An 18,949-nucleotide genomic window follows, 5' to 3' on the forward strand; every position below is an offset into this window, starting at 1 on the left:
CTTGATTGAATCCCCGAGCTGACAAGATAAAAATATGTTCCTCTTCCCCTGAACAAGGCAGTTAACCTACTGTTCCTAGGCTGTCATTGTAAATAAGAATTTGTTCTCAACTGACCTGCCTGGTTAAATAAAAAAAATAAAAAAATCCTATATAGTTTGACAAGGGCCCATAGAGATCTGAGGGAAAGTACATTTACATTTAAGTCATTTAGCAGACGCTCTTATCCAGAGCGACTTACAAATTGGTGCATTCACCTTATGATATCCAGTGGAACAACCACTTTACAATAGTGCATCTAACTCTTTTAAGGGGGGGGGGGTTAGAAGGATTACTTTATCCTATCCTAGGTATTCCTTAAAGAGGTGGGGTTTCAGGTGTCTCCGGAAGGTGGTGATTGACTCCGCTGACCTGGCGTCGTGAGGGAGTTTGTTCCACCATTGGGGTGCCAGAGCAGCGAACAGTTTTGACTGGGCTGAGCGGGAACTGTACTTCCTCAGAGGTAGGGAGGCGAGCAGGCCAGAGGTGGATGAACGCAGTGCCCTTGTTTGGGTGTAGGGCCTGATCAGAGCCTGAAGGTACGGAGGTGCCGTTCCCCTCACAGCTCCGTAGGCAAGCACCATGGTCTTGTAGCGGATGCGAGCTTCAACTGGAAGCCAGTGGAGAGAGCGGAGGAGCGGGGTGACGTGAGAGAACTTGGGAAGGTTGAACACCAGACGGGCTGTGGCGTTCTGGATGAGTTGTAGGGGTTTAATGGCACAGGCAGGGAGCCCAGCCAACAGCGAGTTGTAGTAATCCAGACGGGAGATGACAAGTGCCTGGATTAGGACCTGCGCCGCTTCCTGTGTGAGGCAGGGTCGTACTCTGCGAATGTTGTAGAGCATGAACCTACAGGAACGGGTCACCGCCTTGATGTTAGTTGAGAACGACAGGGTGTTGTCCAGGATCACGCCAAGGTTCTTAGCACTCTGGGAGGAGGACACAATGGAGTTGTCAACCGTGATGGCGAGATCATGGAACGGGCAGTCCTTCCCCGGGAGGAAGAGCAGCTCCGTCTTCCCGAGGTTCAGCTTGAGGTGGTGATCCGTCATCCACACTGATATGTCTGCCAGACATGCAGAGATGCGATTCACCACCTGGTTATCAGAAGGGGGAAAGGAGAAGATTAATTGTGTGTCGTCTGCATAGCAATGATAGGAGAGACCATGTGAGGATATGACAGAGCCAAGTGACTTGGTGTATAGCGAGAATAGGAGAGGGCCTAGAACAGAGCCCTGGGGGACACCAGTGGTGAGAGCACGGGGTGCGGAGACAGATTCTCGCCACGCCACCTGGTAGGAGCGACCTGTCAGGTAGGACGCAATCCAAGCGTGGGCCGCGCCGGAGATGCCCAACTCGGCGAGGGTGGAGAGGAGGATCTGATGGTTCACAGTATCAAAGGCAGCCGATAGGTCTAGAAGGATGAGAGCAGAGGAGAGAGAATTAGCTTTAGCAGTGCGGAGCGCCTCCGTGACACAGAGAAGAGCAGTCTCAGTTGAATGACTAGTCTTGAAACCTGACTGATTTGGATCAAGAAGGTCATTCTGAGAGAGATAGCAGGAGAGCTGGCCAAGGACGGCACCTTCGAAGAGTTTTGGAGAGAAAAGAAAGAAAGGATACTGGTCTGTAGTTGTTGACATCGGAGGGATCGAGTGTAGGTTTTTTCAGAAGGGGTGCAACTCTCGCTCTCTTGAAGACGGAAGGGACGTAGCCAGCGGTCAAGGATGAGTTGATGAGCGAGGTGAGGTAAGGGAGAAGGTCTCCGGAAATGGTCTGGAGAAGAGAGGGGATAGGGTCAAGCGGGCAGGTTGTTGGGTGGCCGGCCGTCACAAGACGCGAGATTTAATCTGGAGAGAGAGGGGAGAAAGAGGTCAAAGCACAGGGCAGGGCAGTGTGAGCAGAACCAGCGGTGTCGTTTGACTTAGCAAACGAGGATCGGATGTCGTCGACCTTCTTTTCAAAATGGTTGACGAAGTCATCCGCAGAGAGGGAGGAGGAGGGGGGGGGGGGGATTCAGGAGGGAGGAGAAGGTGGCAAAGAGCTTCCTAGGGTTAGAGGCAGATGCTTGGAATTTAGAGTGGTAGAAAGTGGCTTTAGCAGCAGAGACAGAAGAGGAGAATGTAGAGAGGAGGGAGTGAAAGGATGCCAGGTCCGCAGGGAGGCGAGTTTTCCTCCATTTCCGCTCGGCTGCCCGGAGCCCTGTTCTGTGAGCTCGCAATGAGTCGTCGAGCCACGGAGCAGGAGGGGAGGACCGAGCCGGCCTGGAGGATAGGGGACATAGAGAGTCAAAGGATGCAGAAAGGGAGGAGAGAAGGGTTGAGGAGGCAGAATCAGGAGATAGGTTGGAGAAGGTTTGAGCAGAGGGAAGAGGGAAGAGATGATAGGATGGAAGAGGAGAGAGTAGCGGGGGAGAGAGAGCGAAGGTTGGGACGGCGCGATACCATCCGAGTAGGGGCAGTGTGGGAAGTGTTGGATGAGAGCGAGAGGGAAAAGGATACAAGGTAGTGGTCGGAGACTTGGAGGGGAGTTGCAATGAGATTAGTGGAAGAACAGCATCTAGTAAAGATGAGGTCAAGCGTATTGCCTGCCTTGTGAGTAGGGGGGGAAGGTGAGAGGGTGAGGTCAAAAGAGGAGAGGAGTGGAAAGAAGGAGGCAGTGGAAAGAAGGAGGCAAGTAGTCCCCTAAACCTGGAGATGGCCTGTCCCTCACACTGAGCAGTTGGCGAGAGCTGTCTGTTGTGACTGAGAGGCCCCTGGTTTCTCATAGGAAAAACCAGCTGGAATACATTGTGCCCTCGGAGCTGGCCAGGCATGACTCATGGCCACAATGTTATGATGCATAGGTATAAGGAAAGAAATCCTGCTCTAAAGCTCTTGTTTGGATTGGGAACAAAATGGCACTCCTCTTCTGCTCCCATTTGAGTCTCATTAGACGAACATACTTCCAATAAAAACACAGAAATAACAAACTGCTTAAACATATTGGAACGGGTTTCCGAGAGTTTGGATGTTACTGGGAGGGAATGAGTTCAGCCAGTGCTTGTTGTTGCAGCAAATTAGATTCAAGACCCAACAGTTGGAATCTGTCTCCATTGTTGAGTTCAAGTTTGAATAACTCTGAATTTGATTCAAAGGGACATTCGTAGTGCTTCATTAGAACTCTTAAGTTCACACTTAATGGGCTTGTATTGAGAACGATGTGCTTGCCAGATAGTGTCACTCTAAAGAACACAAACTGGAAAGAAACCTCTGGGAAATCTATCTATATTGATGACTGCAGTGAGTACAGTTGACCTTGGTCAGGACATGGGGAACTAGGGACCTAGACATGCAGGCTGGACACCACAGTGTAATGATGCTGTGAAGACCGCAGGTCTCTGACCACTGATCCCAGGTCTGTTCTGCTGGCCCTTGGCTGTCAGGGTCAGTTGTACGCATCAGGTGTGTTCTGATCCCAGGGCCTGTGCCGGGAAATGATGATGTCAGCAATGATGACATGGCCCCTAACAGAGGCCTCTAAGTGAGTTGAGGATAACATAAACAGCTGGAAGAACTCTGTAACCACAGCAGAGCCTCCATGGCCCAACCCAGTGCCTATCAATGGCCGGGTCCAGCTCTTGATCATCATCATTTTTCTGGGGTGCTGAGGCTTTCTCCACACTGGTTCTGGGTGCCTAATGGAGATCTCACTGAGGGAGTGGTTGGAGCCTAACGTCTGCACAGCCAGAGAACACAGCAAGCTTCCCTTCTTCCCTCCCTCATCGATTCATCGCTGTGCCAGAATATGTTAAGTAACCACAGTTATTTGTGTGTGTGTGTGTGTGTGTGTGTGTGCGTGCGTGCGTGCGTGCGTGCGTGCGTGCGTGCGTGCGTGCATGCATGTGTGTGTGTGTGTGTTCCAATGTAATGGTGCAAAAGTGCAACTGAATATTATAGATATACTTCTACATATTTTGCAGACATATATGCATTAGACTGGTTCTGAGAAACTCCATGCATTACAGTATATGTGACATAAGCAACTGTGGATCCTTGATAAGCACTATATAAAACAAATGTGTTATTATTATCATCATTATTATTAGACGTTTCCTGCTCAACCAATCACTGCTTTGCATGCCTGGCTTCCAGTTTCTTTTTTCACATCACCCATGATTCAAGTTAGAAGAAAGACACAAACAGCCCAAACCCCCCACCAACCAAAATAATGTATAAAAGAAAACAGAGTTGTTCAATTATCCTGAAATGGTAAGCTCTGCACTCTGTCATTGCATTGCTGCAATTAACTTAATTCCCCCCACGTGTATTATTTATTTCCCGCTGTAAAAAATAATAAGCACTCCCAGATTAAATTGAAAGTGAACAATAAATGTTACAAGAGATTATGTAAATTTGGCAACAATGTCAGGTAGCCTAGCGGGTGGGTAGTTAGCCTTGCGGGTAGTTAGCCTAGCGGGTGGCAGGTAGCCTAGCAGGTGGCAGGTAGCCTAGCGGGTGGGTAGTTAGCCTAGCGGATGGGTAGTTAGCCTAGCGGGGGTTAGGTAGCCTAGCGGGTGACAGGTAGCCTAGCGTGTAGCAGGTAGCCTAGCGGTTAAGAGCTTTGGCTAAGAGTGCTCGGGCTAAGAGTGTCTGCTAAATGACAAAAAAAACATAAGAAACTCTGGCTCACGCTTTGGAACCAACCGTCTACTCTACGCACCAACACAAACCTATAAAGTTCCAACTGCACTGCTGTCACCCTGTGCAACTTTAGACTCACTTCTATAAGAAAGAACTACACTTGGTAGAAGCTTCTTAGTCAATTTAATGGACCAGCAACACTTCAGCACCTAATAAGATAAATGGTAGAGCTCAGCTGGATCTTTTGCCCACTAGTACGGTTCAGGATAAAGGACAATGTGTTCCCACAGAAAGATGGCTCTCTACAGCCAGCTGTGGTTAGCCAACACCACCAACCACTGCCAATATATTTTGGGAACAGGACAATGACGATTAGGAGTGTTGTGGTCAGATTTTAATCAAGTAAAGAACATTGTCTCTTGTGGCTAATGTGGCTTTCTTTGACATCCAGCACCTGTGGGCTGCAGTATTACTGTACTGTAGATCTTTCTCCCTCAACCTGCTGGTGGTTCTTGTTTCTCAGCTGTAATGGGGATGTGCTTTAGCACTGGCAGCAGCATGGCATGCACCAGGAACGTGGAGGGTGAACAGGATATGTCCTGGACAAGGGTGGGGAACGAGATAACTTTTTTGGACACCACACTCCAAAAAGCAAGTCCTGCAGGCTCTAGTTTAGTCTTATCTTGATTATTGTCCAGTCATGTGGTCCAGTGCTGCAAGGAAAGACCTAGTTAAGCTGCAGCAGGCCCAGAACAGAGCGGCATGTCTTGTGCTTCATTGTAATCAGAGGGCTGATATAAATACTATGCATGCCAGTCTCTCTTGGTTAGGAGTTGAGGAGAGACTGACTGCATCACTTCATCATTTTAGAAGAAACATTGTGTTGAAAATCCCAAATTGTTTGCATAGTCAACTTACACACAGCTCTGACACACACACGTATCCCACCGGACAAGCCACCAGGGGTCTTTTCATAGTCCCCAAATTCAGAACAAATTCAAGAAAATGTACAGTATTATTTAGAGCCCTTATTGCATGGAACTTCCTTCTATCTCATATTGCTCAAATAAACAGCAAACCTGGTTTCAAATGACAGATAAAGCAACACCTCGTGTTACAACACCTCTCCCCTATTTGACCTAGATAGTTTGTGTGTATGCATTGATATGTAGCCTACGTGTGCCTTTTTAAAAATGTATGTAGTTCTGTCGTTGAGTGATGTTCTGTATTATGTTTCATGTTTTGTGTGGACCTCAGGAAGAGTAGCTGCTGCTTTTGCAACAGCTATTGGGGATCCTAATAAAATACCAAATACTTCAAGTCAAAACCCTGTTTGTTCTGCTTGTGGAGTCTCGGCTGGCAGAAATATCATTATAAACTGGGTGGTTCGAGCCCTGAATGCTGATTGCCTGAAAGCCGTGGTATATTGGCCATATACCACACCCCCTCTGGCCTTATTACTTAATTATAGAGCATGGCAATTTAACCATGCTGAAATGACCTCCCCCTAGCTGATATAAGACGTTCATAGTGTCTTGTCCCTCCAATGACCACAAACGTTCTTACTTATCAACATCCACAGTATTACATAAGCTACAGTAAAGTAATGTTTCTGCTGGTGGTAGTCAAAACCACGAAATGAGCAGAGCTGTGCTGATGGGAATGGGTTGAGACTCATTCGTTTTGTGGGCCATTTGGAGTGTGTCTCTGTGTTGATGTTGGGGCTGTGAAAGGCGAGCGGGTGTGACTCATACGTGCTGGAACAGCCAGGTTCGGAAGACATGGATGAGGGGATGGAGAGGAGGATAGAGAGGAGTGAAGGGGAGGGATGTTTCCCGGAGCTCTGTTTGACTCCCCTCCAGCATCACTCACATCGTAAACTGTGATGAGATGTCGAGGGTCCCATAAACGATCCCTGAACATGCCAGTGGGTCAGAATCACTTTTCTCAGACCAGCAGCACTGTGTGAGTTCTCTTAAGCTAGGCCCTATAGGACGCTCCGATTCAGTCAACTCTGACACTCGTTGATGTTAGTTGTTTTCTGTAGTGGCATCCTCGAGAATCTAATTGTGATCATACATAACAATTTCCTGTCACAATCTGTCAGAATAGATTTGTAACAAAATTATAATTCATATTTTTCAAATTTAGTTATTCAGATCCTACAAGTGATCAACACAGCTCCCAAACACTCCCAACGCTCTCACTCCCAGTGGCTATGAGAAAAGTGAAGAGTGGGCGGTTTCTCCAGCATAACTGCCTGGGAGTTAGTGTTACATTCACTGTAGCTGTCGACACTTAAACCAAAATTGAGCAAGCGCTTGGTGTTCCTGTTCCTGTTCACTGTTGTTCCCGTTCACTGTTGTTCCTGTTGCTTTGGGGCGGCAGGTAGCCTAGTGGTTAGAGCGTTGGGCCAGTAACCAAAAGCTTTCTAGATCGAATCTAAAAATATGTTCTGCCCCTGAACAAGGCTGTTCCTAGGCTGTCATTGTAAATAAGAATTAGTTCTTAACTGACTTGTCTAGTTAAATAAAGGTTAAAATCAAAAAAAGTTGTCAATCATACTAAAGGCCTCAGTCATGGCTAGAAAGAATACAGCTTTTGTCAAATGAATATCAAAAGTTGTGTGACGCACTTAAGCGTAGTGGGTGCAGAGTCAGGCGCAGGAGGCAGAAGGAACTGAGTAGTGCTTTAATAGGCACAGGGAACAAATCATGCACGCCAACACACACGGGCGCAACAAACACGATACCCAACAAAACACACTACCAAAATACACTACCACACACAAACACAGTGAAAAGAATAAGCCCGCACAATAAGCCCGCCCCCCTGAGGGCGAGGCGCAGGGCTATCAGGATGGAGGCGATGGAAATCCCTCAACAGTGACGGATCCAAGATGTCCCCCACCGGTACCCAGCACCTCTCCTCCGGACCGTACCCCTCCCAGTCCACGAGGTACTGCAGGCCCCTCACCCGGCGTCTCGAGTCCAGAACAGCACGTACTGTATACGCCGGGGACCCCTCGATGTCCAGAGGGGGTGGAGGGACCTCCGGCACCTCACCTTCTTGCAGGGGACCAGCTACCACCGGCCTGAGGAGAGACACATGAAACGAGGGGTTAATACGATAATAGGAAGGGAGTTGTAATCGATAACACACCTCGTTTATCCTCCTCAGGACTTTGAAGGGCCGCACACACTGCGGCCCCAGCTTCCGGCAGGGCAAGCGGAGGGGTAGGTTTCGGGTCGAGAGTCAGACCCTGTCCCCCGGTACAAACACGGGGGCCTCACTGCGGTGGCGGTCAGCTCCCCTCTTCTGCCGTTCACCGGCCTGCTTGAGGGATTCCTGGACGGCCCTCCAGGTCTCCTTGGAGCGCTGCACCCACTCCTCCACCGCAGGAGCCTCGGTCTGACTCTGATGCCATGGTGCCAGGACCGGCTGGTAGCCCAACACGCATTGGAATGGTGACATGTTCGTGGAGGAGTGGCGGAGTGAGTTCTGTGCCAACTCCGCCCATGGGACGTACCTAGACCACTCCCCTGGCCGGTCCTGGCAATACGACCTCAGAAACCTACCCACCTCCTGGTTCACTCTCTCCACCTGCCCATTACTCTCAGGGTGATAACCAGAGGTCAAGCTGACCGAGACCCCCAGCCGCTCCATCAACGCCCTCCACACTCAGGACGTGAACTGGGGACCCCGATCAGAGACGATGTCCTCCGGCACCCCGTAGTGCCGGAAGACGTGGGTAAATAGGGCCTCCGCAGTCTGTAGGGCCGTAGGGAGACCGGGCAATGGGAGGAGACGGCAGGACTTAGAAAACCGATCCACAACAACCAGGACCGTAGTATTCCCCTGAGACGGGGGGAGATCGGTCAGGAAGTCCACTGACAGGTGAGACCACGGCTGCTGTAGAACGGGGAGGGGCTGTAACTTCCCTCTAGGAAGGTGCCTAGGAGCCTTACTCTGGGCACACACCGAACAGGAAGAGACATAGAACCTCACGTCCCTAACCAAGGTGGGCCACCAGTACCTCCCCCTAAGACCTCGCGCTGTCCTCGCCACCCCAGGATGACCCGAAAAGGGTAGTGTGTGAGCCCACCGAATCAATTTATCACGGACACCAAGCGGCACGTACTTACGACCTGTAGGACATTTAGGAGGCGCAGGTTCCACCCGTAACGCCCGCTCAATGTCCGCGTCCACCTCCCATACAACCGGTGCCACCAGCTTAGAAGCTGGAAGGATGGAAGTTGGATCTATGGGCCGATCCTCCGTGTCATAGAGACGGGACAGCGCGTTGGCCTTCGTGTTAAGGGAACCCGGTCTATACGAGATAGTAAACCTAAACCGGGTGAAAAACATGGCCCACCTTGCCTGACGCGGATTCAGTCTCCTCGCTGCCCGGATATATGCCAGATTGCGGTGGTCAGTCCAGATGAGGAAAGGGTGCTTAGCCCCCTCAAGCCAGTGTCTCCACACCTTCAGGGCCTTTACAGCTAACAACTCCCGGTCCCCCACATCACAGTTACGCTCCGCCGGACCGAGCTTCTTTGAAAAGAAAGCGCAGGGGCGGAGTTTCGGTGGCGTACCCGAGCGCTGTGATAGCACGGCCCCAACCCCAGCCTCGGATGCGTCTACCTCCACTATGAATGCCAAAGAGGGGTCCGGGTGCACCAACACAGGCGCATCAGTGAACAGCTCCGTCAGCCTCTGCCGACCACCGTAAACGCACCGGCCCCCCCTTCAGCAGTGAGGTAATGGGGGCCACCACCTGACCAAAACCCCGGATAAACCTCCGGTAGTAATTGGCAAACCCTAAAAAACGCTGCACCTCCTTCACCGTGGTCGGAGTCGGCCAATTACGCACGTCCCTAACTCGGTCACACTCCATCACCACCCCCGAGGTGGAAATGTGATAACCCAGGAAGGAGACGGCTCGTTTGGAGAACACACACTTCTCAGCCTTAACGTATAGGTCATGCTCCAGCAGTCTCTCAAGCACCTTGCGCACCAGAGACACATGCGCGGCGCGTGTGGCGGAATAGATCAGAATATCATCGATATATACAACCACGCCCTGCCCGTGCAGGTCCCTGAGAATCTCGTCTACAAACGATTGAAAGACGGCTGGAGCATTCTTTAACCCATACGCATGACGAGGTACTCATAATGGCCAGATGTAGTACTAAATGCGGTTTTCCACTCGACTCCCCCCCGAATACGCACCAGATTATACACGCTCCTGAGATCCAGTTTCGTGAAAAACCGCGCTCCGTGAAATGATTCCACCGCCGTGGCGATGAGGTAGCGGGTAACTAAACCCCACTGTGATGGAATTGAGACCTCGATAATCAATGCACGGACGCAGACCTCCCTCCTTTTTCTTCACGAAAAAGAAACTCGAGGAGACAGGTGACGTGGAGGGCCGAATGTATCCCTGTCGCAGAGATTCCGTGACATATGTCTCCATAACCAACGTCTCCTCCTGTGACAATGGGTACACGTGACTCCTGGGAAGCGCAGCGTTTACCTGGAGGTTTATCGCACAATCCCCCTGTCGACGGGGTGGTAATTTAGTCGCCCTCTTCTTACAGAAGGCGATAGCCAAATCGGCATACTCAGAGGGAATGCGCACAGTGGACACCTGGTCTGGACTCTCCACCGACATGGCACCGATGGAAACTCCCATACACCTACCTGAACACTCCTCTGACCACCCCTGGAGAACCCCCTGTCTCCACGAAATCCTGGGATTGTGACTGGCCAGCCAGGGAACCCCCAGCACCACTGGAAATGCAGGTGAATCGATAAAGAAGAGACTAATCCGCTCCTTATGATTCCCCTGCGTTACCATGTCCACTGGAACCGTGGCCTCCTTGACTAGGCCTGACCGTAATGGTCGGCTATCTAAGGAGTGCACGGGGAAGGGGGGATCTATCGGCACCAGCGGAATACCCAGCTTCCGGGCGAGTCCGCGATCCATAAAGTTCCCAGCTGCGCCTGAATTGACTAGCGCCTTATGCTGGAAAGAGGGAGAAAATTCAAGAAAAAAAATTAAGACAAACATGTGACCAACAGGGGGCTCTGGGTGAGTTTGATGCTGACTCACCTGGGGTGACCGAGAAGTGTTCTGCCTGCCCTCTCGACTCCCAGACAGGCTCCTCCAGCACCGGTCGGCCGTGTGTCCTCTCCGACCACAGCTGGTGCAGGAGGAACCACCTCCTCCGGTACCCCTCGAAGCAGTCCCCCCTAATTCCATAGGAGTAGGAGCAGGAGGGCTGGGAGGTGGAACTGACAGGGCCCTTTCTGAACGCCCGCGGGCAGCTAGCAGATTGTCCAGCCGGATTGACATGTCTATCAGTTCATCGAGGGAGAGAGTGGCGTCCCGACAAGCTAGCTCCCTGCGGACGTCCTCCCGGAGGCTGCACCAGTAATGGTCTATCAGGGCCCGGTCATTCCACCATGCCCCAGCGGCCAAAGTCCGGAACTCCAACACAAAATCCTGTGCGCTCCTCGTCTCCTGCCTAAGGTGGAATAGTCGCTCACCCGCCGCTCTGCCCTCCGGAGGATGGTCAAACACGGCCCGGAAACGGCGGGTGAACTCGGGATAGTGATCCCTCGCCGAGTCGGGCCCACTCCAGAGCTCGGCCCGTCAGGCAGGAGACGAGGACTCTCACACTCTCCTCCCCCGAGGGAATCGGCCTCACGGTAGCCAGGTACAACTCGAGCTGGAGTAAAAACCCCTGGCACCCAGCCGCCGCTCCATCGTACTCCCTCGGGGGCGCAAGACGAAGTGCGCTGGAACCGGACGCCGCCAGAGGAGTAGGTGGACTCGTCCGGAAGAGCCGGAGATGAGGTGGGGAGACCACTCCTCTCCCATCGGTCCATGCGCTCCATCATCTGATCCATTGCAGACCCAATCCGATGGAGGATGGTGGTATGGTGGAGGACGCGTTCCTCCATCGATGGAAGAGGGGTGGCCGCGGCTCCTGCTGACTCCATATATTGTTAGGGTGCGGGCTTCTGTGACGCACTTAAGCGTAGTGGGTGCGGAGTCAGGCGCAGGAGGCAGAAGGAACTGAGTAGTGCTTTAATAGGCACAGGGAACAAATCGTGCGCGCCAACACACACGGGCGCAACAAACACGATACCCAACAAAACACACTACCAAAATACACTACCACACACAAACACAGTGAAAAGAATAAGCCCGCACAAAGAGCAGGCGGCTGACCAGCTTAAATAGCCCCACTAAACGTAAACAAGGAACAGGTGTAACTAATAAGACAAAACCAACAGAAAAGGGAAAAGGGAAAAGGGATGGTGGCAGCTAGTAGACCGGTGACTACGACCTGCGAGCACCGCCCGAACAGGAAGAGGAGCCACCTTCGGTAGGAGTCGTGGCAGGTTGAAACATTTTAGCTAACCCTAACCCTTTTAACCTAACCTTAACCTAATTCTCCTAACGTGCTACCATAAGTATCCTAACCTGCTGCGTAAATTATTCTAACCTGCTACATAAATTGTAATCTGACAAAAGCTGTATCCCATTTAGTCACAATGAGAGTGGTAATAGCAACAAACACAAAACCAGAGTTAGGCTCACAGCACCCTTGGAAATGATGCATTGTGGGAGAGAAACTCTTCAAAGACCATTGCAAGCATCTGTCATTTAAAGTGCATTAGGATTTTAGGGTATTCGATCAATCCATTACAAACAGCACATGGAAGTGATTATATTTGCTTTTGGATTCCAGTACGATGCCATGGAATGGATGAGCATTCCAGAATACTGACGTAGACATTAGGGTTCTCAGAATCATGCAATAACATTAATGGACATAACATACTGTAGGCGTATGCCTGGCCCTTACCCAGACCCAGACCATCAACAAATCAAGGACTGCGACCCCAAATCTTTAAACTGAACTATGATAACCTTTGCTTTCACTTCATCACTTTCCCGGCTGTAAATTCAACTTCTGAGGATCCTATAAAAAAAAATTACACTGCACCAAGCATCTATAGTGGCTTTTGTTTTACGTAACCAGATTGTTGAACATTGATAGTCTGGCAAAGGAAAAATCAATGATCAAAGAGCATGCAATTGCTTTGGGCATCTTTGAATTTCCACAACAATTATTAGGCCTAGTCCAGTGCAGTACTTAAATCTATACAACTCAGTTATATGCAGTGGAAATGAATGGGTAGGCGATGCTACTATAAGAGCAAAAGTGTATTTCCATTTTTTCTTTGAGCAACTGAATGAAGCAATGTATGATCAGTTTGAAATGAACTCAGGGTACATTCTGATGCTCTGACATAGCCTCAGTAACAGGGCGGGTGGAGGAGGCATATGTACTGAACCCTCTGCACGTCAGTAGAGCCCACCCATCCCCTGTCTTGTTTATATTGCTACAACGTGTTGTTGCCTTTATAAACTCTGCAACATCACAGAGGGAGTTACAGCAGCTTTGTTGTCTGACAGCAGTAGACTAACGAAGCACAGTTTAGTGAAAAGCAACTGACATTTATTTTCACATTTATGCAACGTTTATTATTTATGCAGATAAAACATTTTTGTAGAAACGTTTGAAAATTCGTTTTTTGACAACATTGCATTTTTTTCAATTTAATATTTAACAATGTTTTGGTCGGTCATCTGCGCAACTTTTCTCCTTGCTCCTTTAGTTTGCGAGGCAAGAACCAAGCGATATGTCATCGGCTGTCCAGATAAATGTGACAAATCTCTATGTCCCCCGATCCCTGCGGACTGCATGGCCGGCGACATACTTGACCAATGCGACTGTTGTCCGGTCTGTGCGTCCGAAGAGGGTGAGGCATGCGGCGGCACAGGGAGATTAGGGGACCCGGAGTGCGGAGAGGGCATGGAATGCTCGATAACGGACGGAATTGGGGTGTCCGCCACAGTGAGGCGTCGGGGCAAAAGCGGTGTGTGCGTCTGCAAAGGTTCGGACCCGGTGTGCGGCAGTGACGGGGTGTCCTACCAAAACATCTGCGAACTGAAGAGAGTGAGTAATCGGGCTCTGAAGCTGCAGCAGCCACCGGTCATCTTCATACAGAGAGGAACCTGTAGCAAAGGTATTGGAATTCAACACAATGTATAACAAATTATGTCTTGTTTAAAGCCTGAGCAAGTGCAATATTGTGCGTAAAACCATAATGCATAAAAGGTGTAGACCAAATAGAAATAATATTATCCATTGAATTGGTCTGCGTTGAAATGTCATAATTGTTTGCTCATTAAAACATCCCATCTCCCGAAATAACATGTTACCGAGTTCAAATGGATCTGTTTTACTGTAGCCTAGCCCAGTGGCACAGCCAGTATGTACCAACATGTATAACAATCACACCAACACATTTACCAGTAGCCTACGGTTAAACCAGATAGAGATTTTGTGTCATACATGTTTTTCACAAGGATACCATATTTAACAAATATCTTAATTTGTTGGTTAATAACACATTTTACTTGCAGTTTGATTGACATTTCAATGGTGTGCCTTCGTGGCTGTTTAGGTTTTCTTCCCTGTCCATGTTATTTTGACTAATTAACCGGTATGGGCTTCACATGCCGACCTGGACATAGTAAACATACATCTGGGTCACTCCAATTAGTATGATATGTTACATTTCGTATAGTATGTATTAATATGTGGACGTCCATCATCCATGTCGTATGATATGTTACGAATTGCAATTCTTACAATATGTTACACATTTGCAAAATGTAGGATATGTTGCTAATTCTAACTTGTTGTAGCTAACGTTATCTAGGTGGCTAAGTGGCTAACGTTATCTATCTATTGGTTAACGTTAACTAGGTTAGGAATTAGGTTAAGGGTTAGCCAACATGTTAGTTGCAAAGTAGTAAGTAGTTGCAAAGTTGCTAATTAGCTAAAATTGTCCTTACGAGATTTGAACACGGAACCCTTGGGATGCAAGACGTTTACGTTACACGCCTACCCATCCACCCCAACCAACTGCCCTACTTTAGTTTTTGCGTGCAAGGCTTTCAAGGCTTTCTTGGGAACTTGGTGTATGCAGTGTAAATAAATACGGTCTTTCTGCTTCTGGGATGTGTATAGTTGTGATGCTTGGCCTCAAGGTACACATTGAAAACACACACACACACACACACACACACACACACACACACACACACACACACACATACACACACACACAGCTATGAACACACCATTCACACCTGGATCATTCTGTGCCAGCCAGCTTTCTGCTACAGTACACTCTTGGAAATAAGGTGCTATCTAGAACCAAAAAGGGTTCCATCGGCTGTTCCAATAGGAGAACCCATTGAATAACCCCTTTTGGTTCCAGGTAGAACCCTTTTGAGTATCCAACTCCTGCTACCCACTCATCACTCCCTCATTCTTCTCCTCCTCCTCCTCCCTCTCCCAACTTTTGAACACAAAACTCCCTTCCAGATTTTGGGACTCTGTTTAGCACCTTCAGATCAGAGGACTGGCTTACCTTGATACCTTAAAAATAGCTGTTTCACTTAATAACTGAGGACAGGATCGTTCAGCACTGAGGGAGGTTTCCAGGAGTTTCAGCCAAGCCAAAGATATGGTAGAACTCTCAGTCATAAAGCCATTACATGAGCTGCTCCCACCTATGATAGCATAGCATCTGTACCTCATGAAGTCAGTCGATTGTATAACTTCTAAACAGATCAAGATCTAGGTCAAATTCTACAGTCGTTGAGCCATGTTTTGTAGACCCGTTTCGTCATGAGGTGACTTGTTCCATATGTACTGTATATGTGTGATTGACAGGCATGGATATAAAATCAACTAAACTCTGTCAGTAGAAAGTGAATGGAATGGTGTCTTAATACCTTTTGAATGGAAAGAAGTGTGAATGGAATCTCTAACAATAAGATGTTTTGTTGCTGGAGAGGTTCAAATCAAATTTGAGACATGTTTAGTTAATTGGTAGCTAAGTTAGTTAATACTATGTTAATACCTGTTTATTTATTTGCTCTTGATGATGCTCAGCTCTCTGTATGAGTGACATGATGGAGAGTGCTGTGACGAACTGCTCCACAGCTGACAGTGACAGACAGTGACAGAGCACAAGCTGTTCCAGACGACTGTGTGATCTCGCTCTCTGTAGCCGATGTGAGTAAGACCTTTAAACAGGTTAACATAAGACCTTTGAACAGGTTAACATTCGCAAGGCCACAGGTTCAGATGGATTACCAGGATGTGTACTCAGAGCATGCGTTGATCAGCGGGCAAGTGTTTTCACTGACATTTTCAACCTCTCCCTGACCTAGTCTGTAACACCTACATGTTTCAAGCAGACCACCATAGTCCCTGTGCCCAAGAACGCCAAGGTAACCTGTCTAAATGACTATCACCCCGTAGCACTTGCATCTGTAGCCATGAAATGCTTTGAAAGCCTGGTCATGGCTCATGTCGACACCATCATCCCAGACACTCTGGACCCACTCAGATCCACAGATGACGCAATCTCTATTGCACTCCACACTGCCCTCTCCCTCCTGGATAAGAGGAACACCTACTTGAGAATGCTGTTCATTGACTACAGCTCAGAGTTCAACACCATAGTTCCCTCCAAGCTCACCACTAAGCTCAGGACCATGGGACTGAACACAACTTCCTCTGCAATTGGATCCTGGACTTCCTGACGGGCCGCCACCAGGTGGTGAGGGTAGACAAGAAAACATCCGCCACACTGACCCACAACACGGGGGCCCCTCAGGGGTGTGTGCTTAGTCCCCTCCTGTACTCCCTGTTCACCCACGTTTGTGTGGCCGCGCACAACTCCAACACCATTTGCTGACGACACGATGGTGGTAGGCCTGATCACCGACTACGATGAGACAGCGTACAGGGAGAAGGCCTGAGACTGGGCAGTGTGGTGCCAGGACAACAACTTCTTCCTCAACGTTAGCAAGACAAAGCAACTGATCGTGGAGTACAGGAAATGGAGGGCCTAGCATCCCCCCATCCATATCAACAGGGCTCGGTGTTCCTCGCTGTCACTAAGGAATTCACATGGTCCACACACACCAACGCCTCTTTCCCCTCAGGAGGCTGAAAAGATTTGCCGTTGTCCCTCAGATCCTCAAAAAGTTATACTGCTGCACAATTGAGTGCATCTCGACTGGCTGCATCACCGCCTGGTATGGCAACTGATTGGCATCCGACCACAGGGCGATACGGAGGGTAGTCCATACGGCCAAGTACATCATTGGGGCCAAGCTTCCTGCCATCCAGGACCTCTATACCAGAGCACCGTCTAGGTCCAAAAGGCTCCTTAACAGCTTCTACCCCCAAGCCATAAGACTGCTGAACAATTAATCAAATGGCTGCCCGGACTATCTGCATTGACCCCTCCCTTTGCACTAACTATTCTGACTCATCACATACGCTGCTGCTACTGCTTATTATCTATCTTGTTGCCTAGTCACTTTATTCATACCTGTATGTAGTTATCTACCTCAATTACCTCGTGCCCCTGCACATAGACTCGGTACTGGTATCCTCGTGTATATAGCCAAGTTATCATTACTCATTCCTTGTGTTATTATCGTTCTATTATTTTTAAGATTTTCTCTCTGTATTGTTGAAATGCCTGTAAGTAGGCATTTCACTGTTAGTCTACACCTGTTGTTTACATGATTGGATTTGACCATCGCTCAGACAAGTGCAAACACTGCTTCGAAGCTTGTTTTTTCCATACCCTTACAAATGTAAGGAGCTCACAGCAGGTTAAACATTAGTTTAGTGGTGAGCACGGCAGCCAAGGTGCACAAACACACTCACATAAACTCACTTGAAGTCTGGGGTTGAGCTTTGGCAACGTCAAGACGTCCAACATCATATTGGATGAGACAGAGTCAATGTGTGTGTGTGTGTGTGTGTGTGTGTGTGTGTGTGTGTGTGTGCGTGCGTGCGTGCGTGCGTGCGTGCGTGCGTGCGTGCGTGTGTGTGTGTGCGCATGTGTGGTAGTCAGAGGGTCCAGCCTGCAACCCATTGCCACCCAGTGCCTTCAATAGCGGGAGAGGGAGTAGCATGGAAGAACTCCTAAGCAACTGATGTCAACAGCACCATGGGAATAACAGCGGATGCTTGATTAAAATACCCATGGGCAAACATGGACACTCTTGTCACATGAGCGGGGAGGGCTGGGTGGTTGACAGACATTGTTGCTAAGACCAGGGCACTAGCCCACCAGAGGTTGTGGTCTATTCTGAAACGTGGTAGCCTGGTCTAAATCCTCAAGTATTTAAATGGACTCACAGATTCTGCAAGAAACCCCTCAATCATGCAAAACTGTTGCTGTAGTCAAATAAAGAAGAACCTATCGAGGAAGATCTATTCCACACAGTTGTCTTTGACCATGTTTACAGTATTAAGACATAACACTTCCTGCCAGCCTCTGTGTCTCTCTCTCTATGTACTCACTTCAGATTGCGAGAGGGGCCAAAGCAGCCTGACAGCCAGTCAAGCCAAGCACCCCTTGTCATATAGCTGATGGACTCATCAGGAAACCATCAGTGGGTAAGAATAGACAGACAGGCCATGGCATGCCCCATAATCAGGAGATCCACTTGGCAGAGAAACACACATCTGTAAGGTTAGAGGGCTATTATTTTCTCGCTCCACGTGATACAATTTCAATTGGGGTGTGTGTTTGTTTGTGTGTGTGTGTATTTGTGCGTGCATGTGTGTGTGTGCCTGTGTGTGCCTGTATCTGTTCAATCATGCTATAGGCTTTCAGTGCACAAAATAGATGGTGTGACTGACAGTGATTAAGAAAGATAGAGAGTCCTCAATTTACAACTGATCTTTTGACCTTTTATCAAAGCAGAAGTATTTGTATGTGATTTGATTGAAAGCCATTTTACATGGCGTGCCTGAGTGCATGTCTCTGTATGCAGGTCAGGTCGAGTGAACTCTCTCCTCTCTCTTACTCTTTTCGGCAACATGATGAAAGAATTATTACATAGAAGTTGACTAGTCATGATGGTGGAGGCTGGATCTGAAAATATATAGACTGCTATGCCACTTCTCTGGGTGGTTTGAGGTCTGTGAAAGTCCTTATAGCCTAAGATAATATTAATGAAACAAACACAGACTAGGCTGTCATAACCTGTTGAATTGATGTTGCCAGAATCTAATATGCCAATCTATACTGAACAAAAATATAAATGCAACATGTAAAGTGTTGGTCCCATGTTTCATAAGGTGAAATAAAATATCCCAGA

At 48.7% G+C, this 18,949-nt stretch overlaps 1 protein-coding gene across 2 annotated transcripts in view; it reads left to right on the top strand.

Moving 5' to 3' along the window:
* Positions 1-13,127: 13,127 nt before the first annotated feature.
* htra1b (HtrA serine peptidase 1b) overlaps positions 13,128-18,949 on the top strand; it is a 36,364-nt gene continuing 30,542 nt past the window's right edge. For both annotated transcript variants that reach the window (XM_071391757.1, XM_071391758.1), the window contains exon 1: positions 13,128-13,764. In XM_071391757.1, the coding sequence (XP_071247858.1) occupies positions 13,308-13,764 (457 nt within the window). In that variant the 5' untranslated portion in view covers positions 13,128-13,307. The remainder of the gene's footprint in view (positions 13,765-18,949) is intronic.

This window comes from Salvelinus alpinus, chromosome 3 (genome assembly GCF_045679555.1).
Source record: "Salvelinus alpinus chromosome 3, SLU_Salpinus.1, whole genome shotgun sequence".
NCBI lineage: Eukaryota > Metazoa > Chordata > Actinopteri > Salmoniformes > Salmonidae > Salvelinus > Salvelinus alpinus.